This window comes from Erythrolamprus reginae, chromosome 3, assembly GCF_031021105.1.
Source record: "Erythrolamprus reginae isolate rEryReg1 chromosome 3, rEryReg1.hap1, whole genome shotgun sequence".
NCBI classification, from domain to species: domain Eukaryota; kingdom Metazoa; phylum Chordata; class Lepidosauria; order Squamata; family Dipsadidae; genus Erythrolamprus; species Erythrolamprus reginae.
The window spans coordinates 54,634,938-54,660,883 of NC_091952.1; the positions used below are offsets into that span (position 1 = coordinate 54,634,938).

General features: G+C 39.8%; 1 protein-coding gene across 2 annotated transcripts in view; it reads left to right on the forward strand.

Annotated features, from left to right (window-relative positions):
* Nucleotides 1–25,946, forward strand: part of LOC139165664 (myoD family inhibitor-like) — a 69,046-nt gene that overhangs the window by 23,162 nt on the left and 19,938 nt on the right. For both annotated transcript variants that reach the window (XM_070748881.1, XM_070748880.1), the window contains exon 3: nucleotides 25,272–25,496. In XM_070748881.1, the coding sequence (XP_070604982.1) occupies nucleotides 25,272–25,496 (225 nt within the window). The remainder of the gene's footprint in view (nucleotides 1–25,271; nucleotides 25,497–25,946) is intronic.

Sequence of the window (25,946 nt, forward strand, 5' to 3'; positions counted from 1 at the left end):
GCCCATGATTGCTCTTGCAGCTGCATTCTACATGATCTGAAGTTTCTGAACACTCTTCAAAGGTAGCCCCATGTAGAGAGCGTTACAGTGTGCACACCGGAACCCAAAAGAGCAACGGACGATGGCTGGGGTATGCACTTCCGGCCCGTGAGCCATAGGCTCACCATCACAGTTATAAGCTATACAGCCCATTTTGATTTGAGGTGTGTATGTGTGTGTGGTGTGAGTCATATTTGTGTAGTGAGTTGTGAATCTCTAGATATGACAAAGCTGATGCAAAGTGGCAATACCATATCGCTCCCTTAGATATTCTTTCTTTCCTTCTACAATTTATGAGGGTAGGGAATGAGGAAGATATTTTTCTAACAAGATTAGGTTTATGCTATTGTTTTTGTTTGCATGCTGCTTGCCTCAATATGTTGCAAAATAATGTTTCCAATTTTTAATCCCTGGGGATGAGGAGAATTTGTACTGTATGTCTCAGATTCTTTGTAATGGTCTTGAAGTTTCAGGAGGCTTTGAACCTATGTAACCAATTCCTCTCGCCAATTGTTCATTTTGTATATGTGAATAAAAGTTTGGGGTCAAGACATTATATAGTGGGCATCTTAGGCTGAAGAAAAGTTTATATTGAAGATTTGCTTCTAACTTTTTCAACCCTGGTTGGCACTAATAACTTGCCCTAATCAAGTTAACAATACTGTCATACATTTTCCATTACATGTATTTATGCAAAATAACGACTATTTTGTTGTTCCTAGCCTTTCCTTGCAGTAATTGAAAAAATGTGGAATTACTGCATCATTACAGAGTCTTCAAGTCTTTTTATTTTTTTTAACTAATGCCTGCAGTAGCAATTACTCTGGAGAATTGGTTTTGTTGCTAAACATTCTATTTTTTTCAGCATTCTATTGTGTAGATACATTGCACAACTGAATTCCTAACTGGGCTTTACACATCAAATGCTTTGGCCTTTTGTGAGTCCCAAACAGTATAAAGTTTGAGGAGTTTGAAAAATTGAAAGAAAAACATTGTTCATAGAAAAGAAGGTAGCAGATGCAAAGGAACTAAAGCCATTCATGCCACGTTGCTTGCATCTTACCTAGAGACGTGTATATCTGCATCTATCTATAGTCTTCTAAACTGTGCTGTAAATCTTCAGTTTTATACATCTTCAGCTGATGAATAGAGTCCAGTTCTTGCAATATAGTGCCTTTGGGGTCTTTTTCTGCTGTTGTTTTTGTTGCTATTTTGTGCATGGTGCAAAATGGCAGATGGACATTTGGGGTTTTTTTTAACAGGATTAGGGTTCAGTGTATCTGCACCTACTTTCTCTCATTTGGTTAGGGTAAGCACACCCTCTCCTGGATTAGCCGGTCTTCCTCAGGGCAGCTACCCAGCTTTGAAACAATCTGTCATCTAATGATTGAGGGAATTGTTCATGGAGCTCAAACTGGCCTCTGTGTGGTATTTATTTATTTATTTGTTTGTTTGTTTATTTGTTTATTTGTTTGTTTGTTTGCTTGCTTGCTTGCTTGCTTGCTCGCTCGCTCGCTCGCTCGCTCTCTCACTCACTCACTCACTCACTCACTCACTTACTTACTTACTTACTTACTTACTTACTTATTTATTGGATTTGTATGCCGCCCCTCTCCATGGACTCGGGGCGGCTAACAACAGTGATAAAACAGCATGTAACAATCCAATACTAAAACAACTAAAAAAAACCCTTATTATAAAACCAAACATACATACATACAAACATACCATGCATAAATTGTAGAGAGCTGGGGGGGGGGGAATATCTCAGTTCCCCCATGCCTGACGGCAGAGGTGGGTTTTAAGGAGCTTACAAAAGGCGAGGAGGATGGGGGCAATTCTAATTTCTGGGGAGAGTTGGTTCCAGAGGGCCGGGGCTGCCACAGAGAAGGCTCTTCCCTGGGTCCCACCAAACGACATTGTTTAGTTGACGGGACTCGGAGAAGGCCCACTCTGTGGGATCTAACTGGTCGCTGGGATTCATGTGGCAGAAGGCGGTCCCGGAGATAATCTGGTCCGGTTTATATTTTCAATAAAAGGGCCTCTTGACTATGTTGCTTACAGATAGCTTACAGCTTGCTCCAATGGTCACTTGTGGTTAAGGTACTTCTCTTTCCTCTGAAGTTTCTGACCATGATGCTGGTGACTAGTTGCTCCTGTTTCCAGGAAGATAATGACAACAATCAACCCTGAGATTAGAGCATGTATGCCTTATAATTTGCTTTATCTACAAACTTTGTGACTGATTAATTCCATCTACAATTTTGCTTATTCACAGTTTTGTGGCTATTGATAATATGGTCGGTACAAAAATGTCCCATTTGCACATATATTATGAAACTCAGTGACTCAGGAGCAAACTATGCTGTTATCTGGCTTTCTTTGGTTTTCCTCTGAGTACAGAATAGGGTTTCATTTTGTTCCTTGTTCTTCTCTCTCACTATGTAAAGAAACACAGTGATGGGGAAAAGAAATTATCAGTAGGTTATTCAAGACATAAATTGTACTTTGGATTGAAACAAAAGATGATACAAAACCCGTGTATCTGTGTCAGGGCAAAAGTCCAAACGTTAAGACAATTGCAAAGTTGATCAAGATACTCTAGGCACATTTCAGAAGTGATGGGAAAGATGTTTAGTGCAGAGAAGTTAAACAGAATCTCTGATATTATGGTTTATTCCAGGATTAAAATAAATTAATTCTGATTATAAAATTGGGTATCTGAAGAATATGGGGTGTAATTCCTCTTATTTTGAAATATGTTTCAGAATATAGGAAATAAATGCTGAAATCCCAGAAGGCACTAGGGAGATATGCACATTTTAGGCCATACAATATTCTACATGACATATTATGTGATTATAAAAAATGCAAAATGTTACCCTTATATTACAATTGATAAACAATTACCATAAATTTTTTTCTTCTTATGTGAGGTATATATATATTTATTTATTCTACAAATAAATAGACTAAATTACCATTAAGGAAACATTAAATCATCTGCTAGTGCATCGTAATAGAAAATGTTGGAATTTTTCTCAAGTTGCCATTTTTATTCTCTTCATTGTTTATGATCTTTATCAACAAAGTTTGAATCCCGTACAGTTTAAACTTCATACACAAAATAAGTAGAATTGGAGTTATTTGAAAAGTAAAAATAAATCGAAAAGAGGACAATATTACACATTTTTGCAATATCACTAGGCTGATATTCAAAGGCTGAACATTTAGAAATGTCTATAGATGAGCATTCAGGTATATAATTTCATTTAAAATCAAAGGCTGTCTTGTCAAACCAATCAAAGCTGTCACTGTATGGTATTCTACAATCTACACTGAGGGATTAGTATGATTTACAGTAAAAGGAGTCAGATAAATTCAAATTATAATTCTCATTAATAATAATGTCCACTAGCTCCCATATATCTAATCTTCAATTAACTTCTCCAAAGATCTCTTAAAGGGTTATAGAAGCACAATTTCCTCTTGAAGAACCTGTGCTGGTTTGACCTGAGAAGGTTACACAATTACTGTACCAGCATGTCCTTGATTAGGCTTGCCATAATTTTTGTTAGCATGATGGTCCGTTTGAAAGGTCTACTGCTAACCAGATCTGTTCCACATGTGCTTTTTCTCAGCCTTTAAGCTCATGTCTGCATTGCTAGAGAAACAAACGAAGAATGGAAAGCACCACATTTATTTTTATTTATTAAAGAAATGTATATATAGCCATGTCACTTCCTTCCTTAAAGAAGTAACTTGCAACAGCAACTGCCAGTGTGTCTTAAATATGAAAACATTGTGCTGTCCTGTAATGATCTTTCCTAAATATTGCCAACCAGGATATCTAAAAAAATAAATAAATCAGAATTTTGGTAATGGTTTCGATAGTAAATATGATTTCCCACAGTTTGGTGGTAAAAGAAGCTGTGAGCTGCATTTTCTACCAATCTTTTAAGATGCTCCTATCTGTGTTAATAGCTTAAAGTGCCCTTATAATAAAACATTCCCAGCACACTGAATTGACCCTGAGTAGACAAGAGGGACAACCAGACAGGAAACAAGGCCCAGTAAACCACATTGTTTATATTGACTGTCCATATCTAAAGATGGTATAGTTAGCATACTCTCCTCGCAGGAAGGAATAAATAATAAGAACACCCAGACAGATTTCTCAAAAACAGTCCAATATCATTGTTGTGGTTAGCTCTGGCCCAGCTCCTGCCCCAAGGAATGTGCAGGTGGATGTGGGGGAGACATCCACATGCTGCAGGCCTGTTTTGCTCCCGATGGAATCTGCCGATGAAGCCTCCTCTGACCAAGGCAGCATGAGTGACAGGGAAGAGGGGAGTTTGGCAGACAGCCCAGGAGGAGATCAATCATCTGTATAATCCCTGGATTATGAACAAGAATTAATGACACATCCACACATGCGTAGAGTGATGCATAGGAGACAACAACTAAAGGATTATTACAAGAGAAAATGAGGCCACCTGTGGTTGGGTGGGGCTCCAGTAATTAGCAGCGTGTGGGTTTGGCCATTGTGAAAGAGTATCTGATCGCAGTTCTTCAGGAATCGTTTGTTGCTGTTTTCTGGACTTTGTTGATTTTTTCACGCCTTTGAAACCAAACCAGCGCAAAGTGTGTGTGTGTGTGTGTGTGTGTGTGTCTCACTTTGTTGGAAGAACAAGGGGTGTGTAGTTTCTTCACAGCTGCTAGCTAAGTACTTAATGACTGCTTAAGGGAAATTGTACAGACTACCCGGTTGTTTTGGGAAGAGTGCTCTTTGCAATACAAAAGGAGTGCTTAGTTTATTTTGAATTTTGTGATAAAGAACATTGTTTTGCATTTTCAAACATGTGTGTGTCTGCAATTTGTACCCTTGAATTTTCGGGAGGCTCCTATCAGAGAGCCCGGCAGAACAATCATACTATAAATGATGATACTATAAATGCTTCTGTCTTGCCTTTGAACTATAGTAGGCTAAAGATACGTAAACCATGGTTCTGCTTTTATCCAAGACTGCCAGTTTGGATGTAGTGTAGTTGTCTTCATGCTTAACACATCTAGTTTGCATCTTCAAAATGATTTGGTTGATTTAGGTAAGGCAGACTTTGTCCAGAACACAAAGCAATGAACTCCTTGGCCATTGCTGCCCCTTTTCTAAATATTTTGAATGTTAAACTGTGCTACCTGATAATTTCAGATTGAATGTAAGTGATTTAGTTGAACAACCAATTGCTAATTCTTCAGTGCTATAGAATGCAATGAACATTTGGGAGAAACTTTAAAGTGTATTAGTAACAATCTTGCTTAAATCCATATGTTTGTTTAACTTCATTCTCCATATTAATAAAACTCAATGTAATACAATCTTCTTAGGATACATGTATAATAAATGCCTTTTCCCATAAAAATGAAATTTAGGTTTAACACTGACAAAATGATGCCATATGCCAATGATGGCGAACCTTTTTTCCCTCAGGTACCAAAAGACCATGAGTGTGCACATGCCCAAGTGCCCATGCCCATAATTCAATACCTGGGGAGGGCAAAAACAGCCTCCCCCACCCGCTAGAGGCCCTCTGGAGGCCGGAAACGGCCTATTTTCCAACTTCCGGTGGGCCCAGTAGGCTCATGTTTTGTCTTCCCAAGCTCCAAAGGCTTTTCTGGAGCCAGAGGAGGGTAAAAACACCCTTCCCCATCCCACTGGAGGCTCTCTGGAAACAAAAAATGTCCTCCCAGAGCCTCTGTGTGAGCCAAAAATTAGCTGGCTGGCACGCATACGTTGCAGCTGAGCTAAGACAATGGCATGCATGCCAGCAGATATGGCTCTGTGTGTCACCTGTGGCACCCGTGCCATAGATTTGCCATCACTGGCATATGCAATAAGTCGCTGCCAATATATTTATAGAATATGGGATGCACTTTTTAAAATTACAGCATTTACCCCAAAGGAAGGCAAATACTGTATTAATTTGACATCCATCTCCAAAGGAAGAGTAAACAGGAAAAAAAATTAAAACAAGACAAAAAAGTCTTAGCTTAGCTTTCCTATACAGTACTTAGAATTTGATGTGGTTGGTTTTTGCCAGGAAAACTCCATTTTGTTGAATTCATTTTGCTCATTTCTATTCCTAGAAGTTTTCACTTTGGACATTAGCCTCTCATTCTTGGGCCTAACATCCTTGCCCTAAAATTCCTGGAAGGCTTCATGATAGCTTTATCAAAGAGCATGTACCATTCTGAATGAGGACAGCAGTGGAAACAAAGCTGGTCTCTTCTTCCTGTTGTAAACAGATTAGTTAGAATGTGCTAACTCCCCTTTTCTTGTTGCAGATAAATTAGCTAGAAAGCTTGGTATGTTAAATTAATGGTCTTATCAGTTAGATACAGAAGGGCCAAGGTCTGTAATATTTTAATAATTAACCCACCTGCTGGGTGGGCCATCCTCTACATGGGTGTGAATATTTTATTGCTTGCTAAGGATCATGTGCCTCTGTTTTCCAAAAGTATGTAAAAGCTATGCTAACTTGTGCATTGGGGACTCTCGATTTGTGTTTTAGTCCAGAGATGAGACTTATTTGTGCTGTACAGAATAAACAGGCCTGAAATTTCCTGCCTTGTGTGATAATTGACTACTTTGCACCAGAAAAGAACAATCCAGCATTGGGCTGGCTAATCAATAGTTTGGCCAACGGTTTGACCAATAGTTTGCCAAACTAGGATTAGCAACCTTACATTGAAATCAGTCCTGCAGATTCTGTTTCATTCTAAATATCAACATATCTCCTATGTATACATACCTATGTAATGGTGTGCATATATAACATATTTTTCGGAGTATAAGATGCACCTTAGTTTGGGGGGAAGAAAATGGGGGGGGGGGGAATCAACTTACCAGGTACAGTCGGCTCTTATCTAGAAAAGTTTTTAAGTAGGGGCATTTTTAGATAGAGATACCACTGTATTCATCTGGCTAGCATCCTTAGTCTGGTCAGCTTCAGCACATTACTTTATCCCCGGGTTAAGGCTGAAAAATAATCTTCTTCGGGAGGAGTAGCAATGAAAACAAGCCTGCAAAGACTTGGGACAGGAAAAAACTTCAGTATGGCAATGAAAAAATCCTGAAAACTGGGAAGGGAAGATTGTTAGCACCTCGTTAGGGCTGAAAAAACTTTTTCGGAGGGAGTAGCAATGAAAACAAGCCAGTAAGCCGGGAAGAGCTGGGAGGATTGTTATCACCTCCTTAGGGCTGGAAAAAAAAGCTTTGAAAAAGCTACATTCTGAGTATAAGACGCCCCCAAATTTTTAGCCTGTTTTAGAGGAAGGAAAGGTACATCTTCTACTCCGAAAAATGTGGTACTTGCCAAAAATTCAAGAGATGATATTTGGAATTTGTATCTATTCATTAAAATGTCTTTCCTTTAAAAATGGTTTATAAAACTGATTCACAAATCATTTTCTCAAGTCACTTTCTCACACACATAATGTAGAGGAGATGAGGAGAACTTGACTCTTCACTTGAGGTTTCATTACCCAACTAATTAACATCAACAGTTACCCAGTTTTCAACACTAATGTGTTGAACTCTAAAATAAATGCTTGGCCTTATTGCAAGGCACTCAAAAGCCCAATTGGGCTTATTATCAAGGGATGTCTTATTTGTGGGGAAACAGGGTAGTATTGTCCGACTATTCCTTTGGTAGCAGCTCTTTCTCTTGTCTTTCAAGGAGATTTCCTATTCCTCTACACATAAACAAACCATTCCTGCACCATTCAGTCATAATGATGGAGAGAGAGATCTGGAAAGCTCAACTCTGGGAAAGAAAGATAAAGAAAAGCTGAGGAAGTTGAGGCAATGAGAAGAAATAACTGGATAGAGAAGAAATGAAAAGAGAGCAAAACTTTTATTTGGATATCATAAAAAGATTTAAAGCTCACCATTTAAACAGCCTTCTTATATAAAGGATAATTTTCAAAGTCATCCAATATTTTCAGCCTGCTTATCTAAATAAACCAATTTGGAGGGGGGGGGGAGAATCCCTAATGTTCACATTGAAAAGTATGGTGATTGTGCTACAGGAAATTTATAGATTTCGCTATGTCACAGAAATGGCACAATTATTTTTCCCAATATGTTCTGTTTGTTCTTCTAAAGAATCTCATTTTTTTTTGTTCAGTTTAGTTTAGCCTTCAGAGAGGGCGGCATACAAATCTAATATATTATTATTATTATTATTATTATTATTATTATTATTATTATTATTATTATTTTAGTTAAGCCTATTTTAAAAAATTGTCCATCTTATTTGCAAATCAAACTTTTGGCATTCAATAATAGTGAAAATATGCAGCATAAATTTTGGCTTTAGAAAGTGCAGTAAAGATTTTGGGATCATATGCAGCCTAAAATTATGAGCCGGAAAGTTATGAATTGATATTTCCATAATGTTCAGATATGTATGTGCATATGAGGTCCATTTCTTATATCAGGAAGATTTTATGGAAAAAAACACAATATTTAGTTTTCCTTTCATTCATTTAGAAACATAGAAAAGAAGACTGATGGCAGAAAAAGACCTCATGATCCATCTAGTCTGCCCTTATACTATTTTTTGTATTTTATCTTAGGATGGATATATGTTTATCCCAGGCATGTTTAAATTCAGTTACTGTGGATTTATCAACCACGTCTGCTGGAAGTTTGTTCCAAGGATCTACTACTCTTTCAGTAAAATAATATTTTCTCATGTTGCTTTTGATCTTTCCCCGAACTAACTTCAGATTATGTCCCCTTGTTCTTGTGTTCACTTTCCTATTAAAAACACTTCCCTCCTGAACCTTATTTAACCCTTTGACATATTTAAATGTTTCGATCATGTCCCCCCTTTTCCTTCTGTCCTCCATACTACACAGATTGAGTTCATTAAGTGTTTCCTTATACGTTTTATGCTTAAGACCTTCCACCATTCTTGTAGCCCGTCTTTGGACCCGTTCAATTTTGTCAATATCTTTTTGTAGGTGAGGTCTCCAGAACTGAACACAGTATTCCAAATGTGGTCTCACCAGCACTCTATAAAAATAATAATGGATGTCAGCCTTCCTACAATGCATGTAAAATTTGTTATAAAACTCAGCTCCACTCTCCTTATTATAAGACCCAAGTGTCTGTCTATAAATATTCAGAGAGTCCAGCTGCTGCAAAAAACATGTCCTTCCATTTGTGGAATTATTTTTTAACCGATTTCACCAAAGAAATATACAAAATCTCAATAAACTTGGGAAAGTTTTATTGTTGATACAAAGAAAGTGCTCTGTTTACATATTCAATTGCTCATCCCCTCTTTTATACAGTTTTTTTGCCGTTTAATTTGTCATTTGTCATTTAAGAGCTTGAATCCAGAAATAAGGCTAAATTGTTCATCACTGATAATAAATGTTTATATTACAACATTGCCTAGAAGCATCTGATACCTTTTCTGGTATATATCACAGATAGGAAATAAATGACAAGTTCTGTATTACAATTATAACATTTACTAGACAGTGTATTTAACTGAGCACAGATTTATTATACCTTGAGGGATTTGCATTTCTATCCAGATATTTTTTTTGTTAAATGAATTATTTCCATTAAGAGATATACAAAAAAGGATGCCAAAACATGAGCGGATGAATAAAGGAAAGTAGTGATGCTTAGGTGCCCCATAAAATGGCTATAATGAGCTACTGTCAGTACACATTTGAAGATCCATCCAGAAACAGGTGGGGCTGAATGCTAAGCAAGCAGCAATCCAACCAGTTCCTTTTGCCTCATTAGTGTTCTTCTGAGTCTTTCAAGGGATAAAGCAAGAGATAGTTTTGATACTACAAAATGATAACCTATATAATACCTGCCAGGTTGTTTAGCACTGCTAACACGTTTGGTTATATAAAGTACCACTCACCCAACTTTTCATCCTATCAATTTCTCCACCAGGTTTTAGAACTTGGTGCATTTTGAAAGCACACCTCAGAGGCTGAGATGTAGGATGATCAGTATGTGGTCAAAATGGGTCAGATTTTTGAATGATACTATTAATTCCAGGCTTTTTTCTGAACCTTCTAGTTCTGAAAGTTGTACTACAAGTTTGAGTCAATTGCTGCTGCTGCGTCTGCACTCCTTACTTTTTTCCACTTTCCTCCTTCCTGGCCTTGGACGAGCCTCCCTCTCTCCTGCCCAGCTCCCCTCCAGCCTCACGTGGCCACCTCCCACCTGAGGTGCAAGCAGAAGGCGTGAGTGGAAGCAGCGCCGGTAGCATTTATGCTTCTGGCAGCACCTAATATCAATATCAATATCAACTTTATTTAGCTACCCAGCCTGAGGTGGGGGAGCAACCAAGGAAAGAGATCGCGGGAAACGCGAAGCAAATTGTCACCCCAGCGAGCGACACTGGTAAGGTTGTAAATCAAGGACTTAACAGTTCACTTGAACGATGATGATCGTTTAAGCCACTCCCACCTGATCACATACCTGGCAAGTCACTCCTACCCAGTCACATGACCATGAAGCCACACCCACAAAATAAGCCACACCCACAGTGTGGCAGTAAAACTTGGCTGCCTATTACTGGTCCCAACATTCTTTTTCTATTATGACAACCAAAACTGAATGTAGTATTCCAAGTGTGGCCTTACCAAGGCCTTATAAAGTTGTATTAACACTTCATGTGATCTTGATTCTATCCCTCTGTTAATGCAGCCTAGAACTGTGTTGGCTTTTTTGGCAGCTGCTGCACACTGCTGGCTCATATTTAAATGGTTGTCCACTAGATCCAAGTTCCCTCTCACAGTTACTACTGTTGAGCAATGTACCACATATACTGTACCTGTGCATTTTGTTTTTCTTGCCTAAATATAGAACCTTACTTTTTTCACCTTTGAATTTCATTTTGTTAGATAGCAGCCAATGTTCAAGTTTGACAAGTATTTTGTGCCTATCTTTTGGAGTGTTGGCTTTTCCTGACAGTTTGGTGTCATCTGCAAATTTGATGAGTTCCCCATCTATCCCCTTGTCCAAGTCATTGATGAAGAAGTTGAAGAATCAAAGACATCCCTACATTGTGGAATGTTGATGTTTCCTGAGCTTGTAGGGTTGTTGTTGTTGTTTTTTGCAAAGTTATATAGTCCATGTTTTGAACCAGGGGTTTGGTTATTTATGAGTAGCAGCTTGTTTACCTGTTTTGATCAGGGTTGTTGTGTATATTTGTCTGCTTGATCTCCTTTGCATGGTTGAATATATTGTTTATTCTAAAGTATCTCCAGACTCAAAGTTGACTCAGCCTTCCATCCTTCTGAGGTGGGTAAAATGAGGGCCCAGATTGTTGGGGGCAATATATGCTGTCTCTGTAAACCACTTAGGGCTGTAAAGCACTGTGAAGCGGTATATACAGTGTTCCCTCGATTTTCGCGGGTTCGAACTTCGCGAATAGCCTATACCACGGTTTTTCAAAAAATATTAATTAAAAAATACTTCCTATACCATGGTTTTTCCCACCCGATGATGTCATATGTCATCACCAAGCTAATAATTTTTGCAAATAACAAAAAAAATAATTATTGTTAATAAATAATTATGTTTATAAATATCAGGATCACTAAGTGTCTTATTCAATGGTGAGTACCAGCAATAATGGTGAGTAAATGGTTGTTAATGGAATGGGAAATGGTAATTTAGGGGTTTAAAGTGTTAAGGGATGGCTTGTGATACTGTTCATAGCCCAAAATGGTGTATTTACTTCCGCATCTCTACTTCGCGGAAATACGACTTTCGCGGGTGGTCTCGGAACGCATCCCCCGCAGAAATCGAGGGAACACTGTAAGTCCAAATGCTAATGGTATTTCTATGTTGGTTGCCCCTTATCTATGTGAAGAGTGCTGGGTATGTGATAATTCTTAAGGAAGGCATCTTTGGTGTGGCAGTCTAGAACTTTTCAAAATGGAAGATAATTATATCTTGGCTTTTGTAGATTTCTGTTATTCCCCTTTTATAGTTTATATATATGTTCAACAATAAAAATTAATACAAACTAAAGAAAAGAAAAGATAAAAATAGAAGGTGCAGATAGGAAAAAGAAAAAATAGAAAGAAGAAATAAGAATATAGTAAAAATAAGAAATGTATAAGGAAATATATAGTATTTATTACAACAAATATTTAAAAAATCATATTTATCACCACCTTTTAAAATGCAACAAATGATGTACTAAATCTCTGATCTATAACTAAATTGTTGAAAAGCTTCATTATTGCAGTCCTGATGTGAGCAAAAGACCATTAAGGGTACCAGAGGTAACAAATTTATTTTAACTTTGGTCAAATAAACCAACTTTATATTCCTCTTACTTTTAATGATCCCAAATCTTTAGTCTCTTCAAATAATCCTCTAGAACTTGATTTCTTTTCATTTTGTCTTCTTTGACCCTTCTCATACATTTCTTCAAAACTTCAACTCATCTCTTTTGTAAATATAATATGAGAAAATTATGCAGATACTCTTCTTGTTCGTTATCTGTATATTCCTTTCAACTATCCAGAAGGCTTTTGAATGTCCAGTGTAGCATTTTTACTATTTTTCTTATAGCCTTCCATTTTTAAATCCTCTTTCAAAATAGACTCAATCTTAACTTATTTGTTTCTCTTCCATATGGTCTTTTAAATATATATATATACTGTATATATATATATATGGAGAACAACACTTTTAAAATAAAGCGATGGTTGATTATTCAAAAATATTATTCAATATGCCCAATGTTAATATATTTTCCTTCATTCTGTATTTTATGTTGAGTTTAAGTGTTCTTCTCTTTTAATTGTAATTTTTAGCTCTTTTTACTTCCCTCTAATATCCAACCTTTAAAGCTCTAGCCTATCACGTATATTTTTTTAAAAAGAATTCAAAATGAAAGCATTTTCTCATGGGAAGGATTCTTTGCAATTAATTCCAATATCTTATTGCAAATTTATTGGATTCTTAGTCCTTTTATACTTTTACAAAATAAAATGTTTAATCACCCTTTTTCTGTTCCAGAAAAAAAAAGCAATTAAACTTATATTTAAAACTTCTTTAATTAAAACTCACCAAGTATTTTCAGACTTGTCAAACCAAAGGTTTCTAATAGCTGAAAATGGAATTATATGACCTCAGAAAATAGTCAGGGGAGGGGGACATATTCTTACGTAATGAATATTCTACTTTATCCTGAGGCTACATTAACAGAATCTTACAAATCTCCAGTTGTCTCCTTTACAGCCTCTTTCTGAGTTTCTTTCTCTGCTCATTCTGCAGCTGTGGGCTTATGAGGGGCAATGAAGTTGAGGCTGCTTTGGAAAAGCAGCTGCAGCAGGTAGAACCACTTCTCACCTCCAGTTCCCTCCTTCTTTTATACATTCACTTTACTTAGAAACATTCAGGCCAGTGTTGTAGCTGCCTGTGTTCCTTTAACCACACTCTGGTGTTTTCAGGGATGAGCAGATGTCCAGCCTCAGCCTGCCCACCTATGTTCTCAGCCAGGGGTCCCCCAAACTTGGCAACTTTAAGTCTTGTGGGCTTCAACTCCCAGAATTCTCCAACCAGCTGTGTCTGTGCTGGCTGGAGAATTCTGGAAGTTGAAGTCTACAAGTCTTAAAGTTGCCAAGTTTGAAGAGCTCTGCTCTTGGCTTACTAAATCAAATGCTACAACAGAATTGGGAAAGGGATGTAGGAGGAAAGGTAATAAGCAGACAGGGAAGTGGAAGCAATACCTGGAGTTTCACAACTATTATAAACAGGCAAGAGGATCATAGTTCAATTGTTAGGACTATAAAATTTGGTTATCAGCATATCATGAATTAATAGCTTTGCTGGGAGCTTGGTAGCAAGTAGAAGAGGAACAACCATAGTAAAATAGCATTTTATCCCAATTAGTATAAGAACTTTTGGTAAAAGGCAGGTTTTATGTTACTTTATAGATTTTGAGATTCATGTTTGAACTGAATATTAAAAGATTGAGTATAAAGATGTGTAAGTGGCAGGAGGATATGTGGCCCAGTAGAGGAGAATGGAGTTGACCCAGTGCAATAAACTATAGTGCACACTTGGGAAACAGGTAGTACATTGTTTACAGCTCTGTTATACTGTGGTGTTGGCAGGCCAAAGTCTCTAACTCCAAATGACTCCAGTCCTTGAAAAACAAAGAACTCCATTTGTGGATCCCCTCTTTTACTAATCATGGCACAGCAGGTAGAGTGCAGTACTGCAGGCCACTGAAGCTGACTGCTAGATCTGCAGGTCAGCGGTTCAGATCTCATCACCGGCTCAAGGTTGACTCAGCCTTCCATCCTTCCGAGGTGGGTAAAATGAGGACCCAGATTGTGGGGGCAATATGCTGGCTCTATTGAAAAGTGCTATTGCTAAGATGTTGTAAGCCGCCCTGAGTCTAAGGAGAAGGGCGGCATAAAAATCAATCAATCAATCAAATAAATGAATGAAAGAAAGAAAGAAAGAAAGAAAAAAAGAAGAAAGAAAGAGAGAGAGAAAGAGAAAAAGAGAGAAAGAGAGAAAGAGAGAAAGAAAGAAAGAAAGAGAAAGAAAGAAAGAAAGAAAGAAAGAAAGAAAGAAAGAAAGAAAGAAAGAAAGAATCCTCTACGCCGTGTTTCCCAACCTTGGCAACTTGAAGATAATTGGACTTCAACTCCCAGAATTCCCCAGGCTGGGAAATTCTGGGAGTTGAAATCCAGGTATCTTCAAGTTGCCAAGGTTGGGAAATATTGCTGTAGGCAGCATCTCTTCCTCAACACCCTTCTTCAAAGTTATTCCTATATACCATTACAGAAAAGCAGAAATAGCCATTTCCAAAAGTAATTATAAAAAGAAGTTAACTCAGTGCCCTTTTAAGACACCAAGTGTTGTTTGAGAAGAAGACTATCCCCACATCTCCCAAAGCTCTTTAACCCACCAGAAACCTCTATCTCATGGTCTCCTTTCAAGAAATAATTGTCTGAAACACTTGTGATTTCAAGACCTCTCATTAGCCAGGAGGAATTATGAAGAGGTGGCTTAACTTGCTGGCTCTTCATTCACTTTTTGTTTTGAGTGAAGCCTTCTTCAATTCACCATTTCTTGATATTATGGAAATCCATTGAGGTCCACTTAGGAATATCAAATCCTGAAGAGGTTAGGCATGTCCTTAGGAGCTTTAAAGTGAAAAACCAGTACTCTGAATTGCTCCCGAAAACACACTGGCAGCTTAAAAACTAGAGGTATTACACATAATGAATCACTGGCAACAATTAAATAACTAGTAACAATTACCACTGCAGCAGTTGACACTTCCAAATGCTGTTCAAGGGCAGCTCAACTTAACATTAGGATGACTAATATAAATTCCAACCATTGATTAGTTTTTAAAATATGATTATTCTAAGACAAGGAAGGAAGGAAGGATGAAAAGAAGGATGGAAGGATGGAAGGAAGGAGGGAGGGAGAGAGAGAGAGAGAAAGAGAGAGAAAGAAAGAAAAAGAAAGAAGGAAAGAAGAAAGAAAGAAAGAAAGAAAGAAAGAAAGAAAGAAAGAAAGAAACCTCCTTAGTGATTTCCAGAGTGATCTAAAGTGATGCCAAGAGTTGCTTTAGCTTGGCAAGATTTTTGTCTATAGTGAGGAACAATAGGAAAATAATAGAGTTGGAAGGGACCTTGGAGGTCTTCTAGTCCAACCTCCTTCTCAGCAGAAACCATAGACCATTTCAGACTAATGGTTGTCCAATGTCTTATTTAAAACTTTCAGTATTGGAACATCCACAACTTCTGGAGGCAAGTTGTTCCATTTCTCCTTAGTTCTACATTGCTTGTCTCCTTGATTAGTTTCCATCCATTGTTTCTTGTTCTGCCTTCAGGTACTTTGGAAAATAGGTTGACTCCCTCTTCTTTGTGGCAGTCCCTCAAGGTCCCTGCTTCAAAAACAATAAAGGACACTGCTTAGAGGACATGTATTTCTTGGTTCTTGGGTCTGTCAGTTACATAATTAACTAACTACACAGTATAGGGCTTAATTTTGGGGACACACTATGTCTATTTGTGTACCGTGTGCATGTGTATGTTTTATATATATATACACATGTTGTGTATGTGCTATAAAACCTTTCAGGAAATTATTGTGGAGTGTAACAAATATTTTTAAATAGTATAAACTTTCTGGTATTCCTTACAGTAATCTTAAGAGTCAATATGTCGAAAAGTCTGTTCAATCTTTCACTGATAAAAATGTTAAAATGGGAGGTTCGCCTTAGAATAATCCCAGTATTGAGGAGGGAAGAAATGGCAGGCCAAACCAATATTTGTCTTCCTGTTTTTAGACACCAAGCTGTATATGTTTGAAGTTTTTCAGAGACCTCCTTCTTGAAATATCACTGAGTGCATTGCTTTAAGCACGGCTGAACCAGATCAGGAAAAGTGCAAGGTATTTTAATGCATGACCTGGTCTTTTTCCCTTCCACAAAGCTGTAGGTTTCTTGGAATTTCTCTTATGCTGTAGAGTGTTATTTAAGGTATATATACCACAGTATAGGTAATACATTTGTGTGATCTGTGATACTCTTTAATAACAGTTCAATTCTCTTTTTGTGTGTATGTAGAAAGACTGCATGAGCCTGTCTGCTTAGCTAAAATAAGTTATGTCTCTGTGCTGTTTCTGTTAAAATCAAAGCAATTTATGTGGTTACCTGTGCATAATAGATCTGATAAGAGAATCTATGGGGAAGGGAAGACCAAGTAAATAATCCAATCTTTCAGTTAAAGGCAGAATGAATATGGAACATCTGGCTGTTACTATGATCACATAAGTTCTCAGATGATGTCTGAACACTCATTCACTTGATAATAGGTGGCATTCCATAAATCAGAATACACCTTATGAAATAACATGGGAAATATGTGGCTCTCTTAAGTTTTGCCAAATAGCAATTCCAAGCTTCCCTGGCTTGGAGTATGGCTAATAATGAAGAAGCTTTGAAGGAACAGTTGTACCTCTACTTACAAACTTAATTCGTTCCATGACCAGGTTCTTAAGTAGAAAAGTTTGTAAGAAGAAGCAATTTTTCCCACAGGAATCAATGTAAAAGCAAATAATGTGTGTGATTGGGGAAACCACAGGGAGGGTAGAGGCCCTATTTCCTCCCAGGAGATTCCTAGAGAGGCCCCACAGAGGCTTCTCCCCACCTTTTCTGGCTCTGTTTCCTCCCAAGAGATTCCTAGAGAGGCCCCATGGAGGCTTCTCCCTGCTTTTTCTGGCCCTGTTTCATCCCAGGAGATTCCTAGAGAGGCCCCATGGAGGCTTCTCCCCTCCTTTTCTGGTTACAGTTTTGGACGCTAGGTTTGTAAGTAGAAAATGGTTCTTGAGAAGAGGCAAAAAAATCTTGAACACCTCGTTCTTATCTAGAAAAGTTTGTAAGTAGATGCGTTCTTAGGTAGAGGTACCACTGTATAGGTTTTTCAACTTCTGACAACAGGTTCTCCATCTTGGATGATAATCCAGATTCACACTGTATTTAGGTAGTTACTGCTCAGCTGTTTGCTCCCAACTCAAAATTAGAAAAGTACTAAAAAGCATAGTTTCTAATTACAGAGGCAAGTTATATTTAGCAGGTAATATATATATATATATATATTGCAGCATATTTCTAGGTCTGCTTTTTGGCTTAAAACAGTTTCATAGCTGCTTGTAAACTACAATACAAATGCAAAAGTCAGCGTACAATACAATGAAGACAAGGTAAACACCAGCCCACTTAAACTGAGCTCACAATATCCAAATTAACATAATTGAAATAAAAATACCCAAATCCACAACATATCCTTCCTCTTACCTTAAAGAAAAACAAAGCTCTTCTCCTCCCCAAATATTGAATGAGTAGGAGTAAAAAAAAAACCCACAGACAAACAAACTCAACAGGTTTCTTGCCTCTTAGCAATATCTGCCTGGTTCAAACTTTATGGCAATCTGTAATTGTTGGAAAACCAGAAACTGCATGGTAATGGGAAAGGCAAATGAACAAAAGTCTGACTTGGTTGTGACATCTGAGTAGAGTCAAGGTGTTACTGATTCAATTAATAAGGTCTTGCAGCAGGAAAGATTGCAACTTCTGCAAAGTTCTGAGCATCACATGTCATAAAATAAAATATTGGGATTAGAAGACATATTACTTCTTTTTTATCCTAGATACAAAATAAACCAGATGCAATGTTGTGCTTATTCCACTCTTTGATTCTAGATTGAAAAAAGTATAACAGCAATTTTAAAAAAATAGAATTATGAGCAAAACACCTAATGCTTTGCAACTGGATGTTAAAATTAAATTAAAATTAAATCAAAATTGGTAGGAAATGTTTTACTAACACATTCTCCCTCCTTTGCTACTTTAACGGAGCACAACTATATATACCACTGGAGGGTTGGTGCCTTGAGTCCCATCCAGCAGTGGGCTAGCCAGAATGCTAAATTGCACTCGCCGCCGCGGCTTGTAAGTGCTTGCAGGGCCAGCACGATTTTGCTTCTGCACCTGTGGAGGTAGCAAAATCATGCACGGAGCTGCAGGTTCGCCCGTGTTTCGGCATGCGCGGAAGCAAAAAATCCTCACCGAAACACGAGCGCACCTTCGGCTCCATGAGTGATTTTGCTATCTTCACAGGTGCAGAAGCAAAATCGCGCTGGCCCTGCAAGCTCTTATGAGCCATGGCAACGAGTGCAATTTAGCGTTCCAGCTAGTAGCTCGCTGCTGGTCCCATCAAATGAGAGTCTCTAGGGTGTTAAAGAGAACCATGAGGAAGTACAGTGATCCCTTGGCACTTCGCGGTTCACCTTCCATGGCTTCAGTGCATCGCGGGTTGCTGAAGGAAACGGAAGTGGGCGTGCTACTGCGGCCATCCTACGATGCTGAGGGACAGGGGGAGGGGATGAAAGAAAGATGCATCGAGCTCTTCAGCACCTTCTTCTCCAACTTTGAACTTTGTGCCACAGTTTAATTCTGCTGTGTCTTTCTTTTGTCGTCTTCCCCCCCTGTCCCTGCCATCAACAAGGCAGCCTGCCAAATCAGTTTGGCTTGACAGCAGTGGGGAAGCAGCTGGGCAAGGAGTTGGAAGCGTGGGCAGCCAAGAAGCAAAAAGAAAAGAAAGACCCAGCTAGGCAGGCAAAAGGAGACTCAGACTTCACACTCACCTTGCCTCTACCTGGGATCGAACTCAAAACCTCCTGATTGTGAGACACGAGCTGCACCTCTAGGCCACAACAGACTTCTGTCAATTTAATAAGGACAGTGAGGTTGAACTCTGGAGAGTCCAGTCTGGTCTTTCTTGGAATTAGGTAATTTCCCAATTTAGTTTGCTCACACACTTTATTGGGGTGGAAGGCGACAGGATTGCTTGTAAATTATAATGTTATTTGTTTGTTTGTTTGTTTGTTTAATCTATAGGCATTTATATTTAAATGTAGAAGATGAGCAGAGGTAATGGTGGGAGGGATTTTTAGAGAATTTTTAATTTTTTAAAAATTCCTCACATAGAAAAGAGACCTGCGAAAGCATGGCTGAGGTTTCCAGTATGATAACAATAACATGATTGTTTTGTATTTTTGAAGAAAAGGCCAGTTTTCTTAAAGTAAACATTCAGGGAGGGAAGATCATGCACTGAAGTACCAAGCAAAGGCTTCTGTTTGATGAAGCTTGCCAATCGCTCGAGCATTCTGATACTAGTCAAAACAATCATTTCTGGAAAGGTTTCTACAATGCTGCTGTATGAGTCACCTCAAATCATTTGTTGGTGCAGATGTTTATGAATCACACAGAAAATAGCTTGTTAAACTACAGTACCCCTAGACTCTATCCCTCAGTCTTCATACTGGGCCCTGTGCTACACGGTGACTAAAATTATTTGTGTGCGGTCTGCCTTCTTTCCTCCCTGACTGCCTGCATGTAGGACCACTTGTTCTATTCAGAATAATGATGGGTCCAAAGCTCCTTATTTCCTGCCTTCAGCCCCCTGCCTGGCTGCAAGAGGAGGAGGAGGGGCTTGTTGTTACCGGCAGTGTAATTATGGGTGTTTGGTCTTACTCTCTTCACCTAAGGTGTAATTTACTTTATATAAAATGTGGCTCCACCCCTCCAAAGCTGGAGCATCCAGCTGCTCGTCTCGTGCGCAAATTGTTGCTATTCTGAGTGCCCAGCAGGAGCAGGAAGGAGACCAGAGAGTAGGAAGGAATAGTGCTGTGGTGAAACCGAAGAGGTTTTAGGGGTGAAGAGAGAGTTTTGTCAGCCTGCCCTCTCAGGGTCTCCATGGGAGTCTGGCTGCTGATTTCAGTGATTTCTCCAGTTTTCTTCTCATGCTTTGATATGCCTCTCTTTCAACAGGTTCTATTTCTACCCAATAACATTTTTTATTTATTTATTTATTTTTATTTATTTATTCTTTGTCCAATATACAATACATATGAAAGAGAATAGACATTAAGTAATATATATAATGATAGAAAGTAAGAAAGAAGAGAAGTAGGAGGAAAGGAGAGAAAATGTATGATATATGAGATAAGGAAAGAAGATTGGACAGGGGACGATAGGCACATCAATGCACTTATGTACGCCCCTTACTGGCCTCTTAGGAACCTGGAGAGGTCAATCGTGGAGAGTCTTAGGGAGAAATGTTGGGGGCTGGGGGCTGACACCACTGAGTCTGGCAATGAGTTCCACGCTTCGACAACTCTATTGTTAAAGTCATATTTTTTACAGTCAAGTTTGGAGCGGTTGATGTTAAGTTTGAATCTGTTGCGTGCTCTTGTGTTGTTGCTGTTGAAGCTGAAGTAGTCAACAATTGCATCAAGCCATCTCCCAATGACACACAGCTCACTGTTGTTGCTTCACAAATTCAACTCAATGCCATTTTAGTTGGTGCATGTTTTGCCAGAAAGGAAAAAAAGGAGCAATTACTATGAAGCACATACATAGCTGGGGTAATTTCAATACTTTTATTTCACAGCTTTGAGTCTTCTGTGGACTAAAAAAATGGACAAAACAAAGTGATCAATTTAAGTAAGTTTCAACGAGAAATGACAAATAGTACTAAAATCTAAACACAACAAGATTAAAGTTTTATTACAGGAATCTTGGCACATATAAAATAGTAGCATTAATCATAGAAACATAGAAGACTGACGGCAGAAAAAGACCTCATGATCCATCTAGTCTGCCCTTATACTATTTCCTGTATTTTTATCTTAGGATGGATATATGTTTATCCCAGGCATGTTTAAATTCAGTTACTGTGGATTTACCAACCACGTTTGCTGGAAGTTTGTTCCAAGGATCTACTACTCTTTCAGTAAAATAATATTTTCTCATTTTGCTTTTGATCTTTCCAACTAACTTCAGATTGTGTCCCCTTGTTCTTGTGTTCACTTTCCTATTAAAAACCCTTCCCTACTGAACCTTATTTAACCCTTTAACATATTTAAATGTTTCGATCATGTCCCCCCTTTTCCTTCTGTCCTCTAGACTATACAGATTGAGTTCATTAAGTCTTTCCTGATACGTTTTATGCTTAAGACCTTCCACCATTCTTGTAGCCCGTCTTTGGACCCGTTCAATTTTGTCAATATCTTTTTGTAGGTGAGGTCTCCAGAACTGAACACAATACTCCAAATGTGGTCTCACCAGCGCTCTATATAGCGGGATCACAATCTCTCTCTTCCTGCTTGTTATACCTCTAGTTTTGCAGCCAAGCATCCTACTTACTTTTCCTACCGCCTGACTGCTCACCCATTTTGAGACTGTCAGAAATCACTACCCCTAAATCCTTCTCTTCTGAATTTTTTGCTAACACAGAACTGCCAATACAATACTCAGATTGGATACTCAGTATCCACTTTTGCAATGTGTTTCTTGGTATATACAGTGAACCCTCGAGTTTCGCGTCCTCAAGTATCGCGAAAGGGCTATTTCGCGAGTTTTCAACCCGGAAGTAAACTCCACCATCTGCGCATGCGTGCCCTTCCACGCATGCGTAGATGGTGGAGTTTCCCCGCCGGGCAGAGGCTTCCCTGGGTCTTCCCCCCTTCCCCCAGAGGCTTCCCTGGGACACCCCAGCTCCGCTCCCCAGCTGGGAAGCAGATCTAGGGAGTCCCCACCGCGCGCGCGTTGCTGGGGAAAGCGTGCGCGCTTGGGGACATCCCAGCTCCGCTCCCCAGCTGGGAAGCGGATCTAGGGAGTCCCCACCGCGCGCGCGTTGCTGGGGAAAGCGTGCGCGCTTGGGGACATCCCAGCTCCGCTCCCCAGCTGGGAAGCGGATCTAGGGAGTCCCCACCGCGCGCGCGTTGCTGGGGAAAGCGTGCGCGCTTGGGGACATCCCAGCTCCGCTCCCCAGCTGGGAAGCGGATCTAGGGAGTCCCCACCGCGCGCGCGTTGCTGGGGAAAGCGTGCGCGCTTGGGGACATCCCAGCTCCGCTCCCCAGCTGGGAAGCGGATCTAGGGAGTCCCCACCGCGCGCGTTGCTGGGGAAAGCGCGCGCGCTTGGGGACATCCCAGCTCCGCTCCCCAGCTGGGAAGCGGATCTAGGGAGTCCCCACCGTGCGCGCGTTGCTGGGGAAAGCGCGCGCGCTTGGGGACATCCCAGCTCCGCTCCCCCAGCTGGGAAGCGGATCTAGGGAGTCCCCACCGCGCGCGCGTTGCTGGGGAAAGCGCGCGCGCTTGGGGACATCCCAGCTCCGCTCCCCAGCTGGGAAGCGGAGCTAGGGAGTCCCCACCGCGCGCGCGTTGCTGGGGAAAGCGCGCGCGCTTGGGGACATCCCAGCTCCGCTCCCCAGCTGGGAAGCGGAGCTAGGGAGTCCCCAAGCGCGCGCGCGCACCCCAGGCGCGAGCAACGGGGTGGGCGGGCGAAGGGCGGGTGGCAGTGGAAGCAAAAACACCATCTGCGCACGCGCAGATGGTGTTTTTACTTCCGCACCGCTACTTCGCTAAAAATCGATCATCGCGTGGGGTCCTGGAACGGAACCCTCGCGATGATCGAGGGTTCACTGTACTGTATTTGTACACAGCCCAGCCATACACAAATCCTTTCCTTTTCTCTTTTTGACACTGTGCCATAATTTCTCATGATGTCGGAAGCACATGATATTCTAGCCTGATTCAGCACTAAACTAAACCCAGCAGTGCCCTGAAAGGGGAAACATTATGGGAGGGGAGGATGGAGCACTCAGGCTCATATATAAGTCTGCTTCTAAAGCTAAAATGATACCCTGTCACATGTGTACATAAGGTATATCCAGATGGATCTTATTTAACAGAATAACAGAGTTGGAAGGTCTTCTAGTTCAACCCCCTGTTTATACAGGAAGGCCTATAACCAAGAGCCACAGTGGTTAGAATGCAGTACTGCAGGCTATTTAAGCTGCTTGCCTACGATTTAGCAGTTTGAACCTCACCAGGCTCAAGGTTGACTCAGCCTTCCATCCTTCTGAGGTCGGTAAAATGAGGACACAGATCGCTGGAGGCAATATGCTGACTCTGTAAACCACTTAGAGAGAACTACGTATAAAGCACTGTGAAGCAATATCTAAGTCTAAATGATATTGCTATTTCAGACAAATGGTTGCTCAATCTTATCTTAATAACCTTCAGTGTTGGAGCAGCCACAACTTCTGGAGGCAAGTCATTTCTCTGATTAATTGTTCCGTCAGGACATTTCTCTTTAGTTCTAGCTTAGTTCTCTCTATTCGTTTCCATTCATTGCTTCCTGTGCTCTTTCAGATGCTTTGTGGCACACCTTAAACATTGCTATCATATCTTTCTTTTCATCAAACTAGACACATCCATTTCTTGCAACTGTTCTTCATATGTTTTAGGCTTACATACCAGCCTAACAAATCCTTCTGTCTATAGAATTTTGAAGGCTGGGCTAATAGAGGCCCAGAAAATACCACACACATAAAACCCAAAAATAGGGATATTTGAATATTAAATATAAAATCAAAATGAGGATGCAGTAAAGCATTTGGCCTATATCTTCAAAATTGTGGGATTGTTTTCTGTCCTATGCAGTTTCTCATTTTCATTGTGGAAGAAGTAATATGTGAGAAAATGACAGCCAATATAAAATTGGGATGCTACAGATCACTGACAGATTCTGGGGAATGGGGGGGCAGTTTTGCTCATGCCCAAAATGGCAAGTGAACTACATGCAAATAACAGAGGGTCACAAATCCATTTACTCTTCATTCAACCACTGCCGATACATGATAATATATAATGGGATGACAGACAATGAAGTCCACTTTTTCTAGGCGTTTGCCCAGGTTCACCTGGTGCACCAGTTGCGGCCCTACCTGGACAAGGAGTCATTGCTCACAGTCTCTCATGCCCTTATCACCTCAAGGTTCGATTACTGCAATGCTCTCTACATGGGGCTACCTTTGAAAAGTGTTCGGAAACTTCAGATTGTGCAGAATGCGGCCGCGAGAGTTATCGTGGGGCTTCCCAGATTCGCCCAAGTTTCTACAACACTCCGTGGCCTGCACTGGCTGCCAATTAGTTTCCGGTCACAATTCAAAATGTTGGTTATGACCTTTAAAGCCCTACATGGCATTGGACCAGAATACCTCCGGAACTGCCTTCTACCGCACGAATCCCAGCGGCCGATAAGATCCCACAAAGTTGGCCTTCTCCGGGTCCCGTCGAACAAACAATGTCACTTGGCAGGCCCCAGGGGAAGAGCCTTCTCTGTGGCAGCCCCGGCCCTCTGGAATCAACTCCCCCCCGGAGATTAGAACAGTCCCCACCCCCCTTGTCTTTCGCAAATTACTCAAGACCCACCTTTATCGCCAGGCATGGGGGAACTAAGTCATCTCCCCCAGGCTTTTATATTTTATGTTTGGTATGTATGTGCTGTATGGTTTTTTAATTGTTGGGGTTTTAAATATCTTTTTTATTATTAGATTTGTTCTATTGTTCTATTGCCCATTTATTACTGTTGTGAGCCGCCCCGAGTCTTCGGAGAAGGGCGGCATACAAATCTAATAAATTATTATTATTATTATTATTTCTCTCTGCATACATAAAAGAGAGACAAACGCTCCTGTGATGATAGTTCCACTTTTATCCGCCTGGATTTTCACATGCTGTCCATACTATAAGTAAGCTATATTAATGCTGAAACTCTCTATTCCCTTGCAGGCCAAGATACAAATTCATGCCCTTCCTCCAGGCCAACTTCAGAGGTAGCATCAGCAATTTCAGACTTCATAACTTCTACTCCTAGTTCTCAGAATCAGACCACGGTTGTGAAAGAGGAAATCTCACTGGAAGAGCGTTCAACATCTCATAGATCCCCGATGAATGGAAATTCTTCATCCAACACAGAATCTGAGGGCAACTTCTCAGCAACAGAGGCAGTGACGTGTATGTTTTTTTCCTTCCAAACACATCATCTTTTTTTCCCTTTTCTTTTTTAAATTGAGAAACAAAATATCCCGATAAAATAAAATCAACTTACAAAATGAAAATAACTTTACAAAAAATAAAAGCAAATGTATGTAATATAGTGGGTGGACGGAAGCATCCCAAACATCTAAGCACCAATATTCAATATTTCTATTTAGAACAAATATTCTAAAGACAGAGTACGGTAATTTTTTAGGGAAACCAGTTTTAATATAGCTAATACCATAATAAAATTTTGAAAAAAAAATCCCTTATAATAGATTATTTTAAAAGACTCTTTGTCATTCTTTGAAAATTTTCAACTAAAGCAATTTCCCATGAATTTATGACTGTAACTTGTTGCGTATATCCTAAGATTTTTATTAATATTGCTTCTTCATTGCTTATTTGACCCCTATGACAATCATT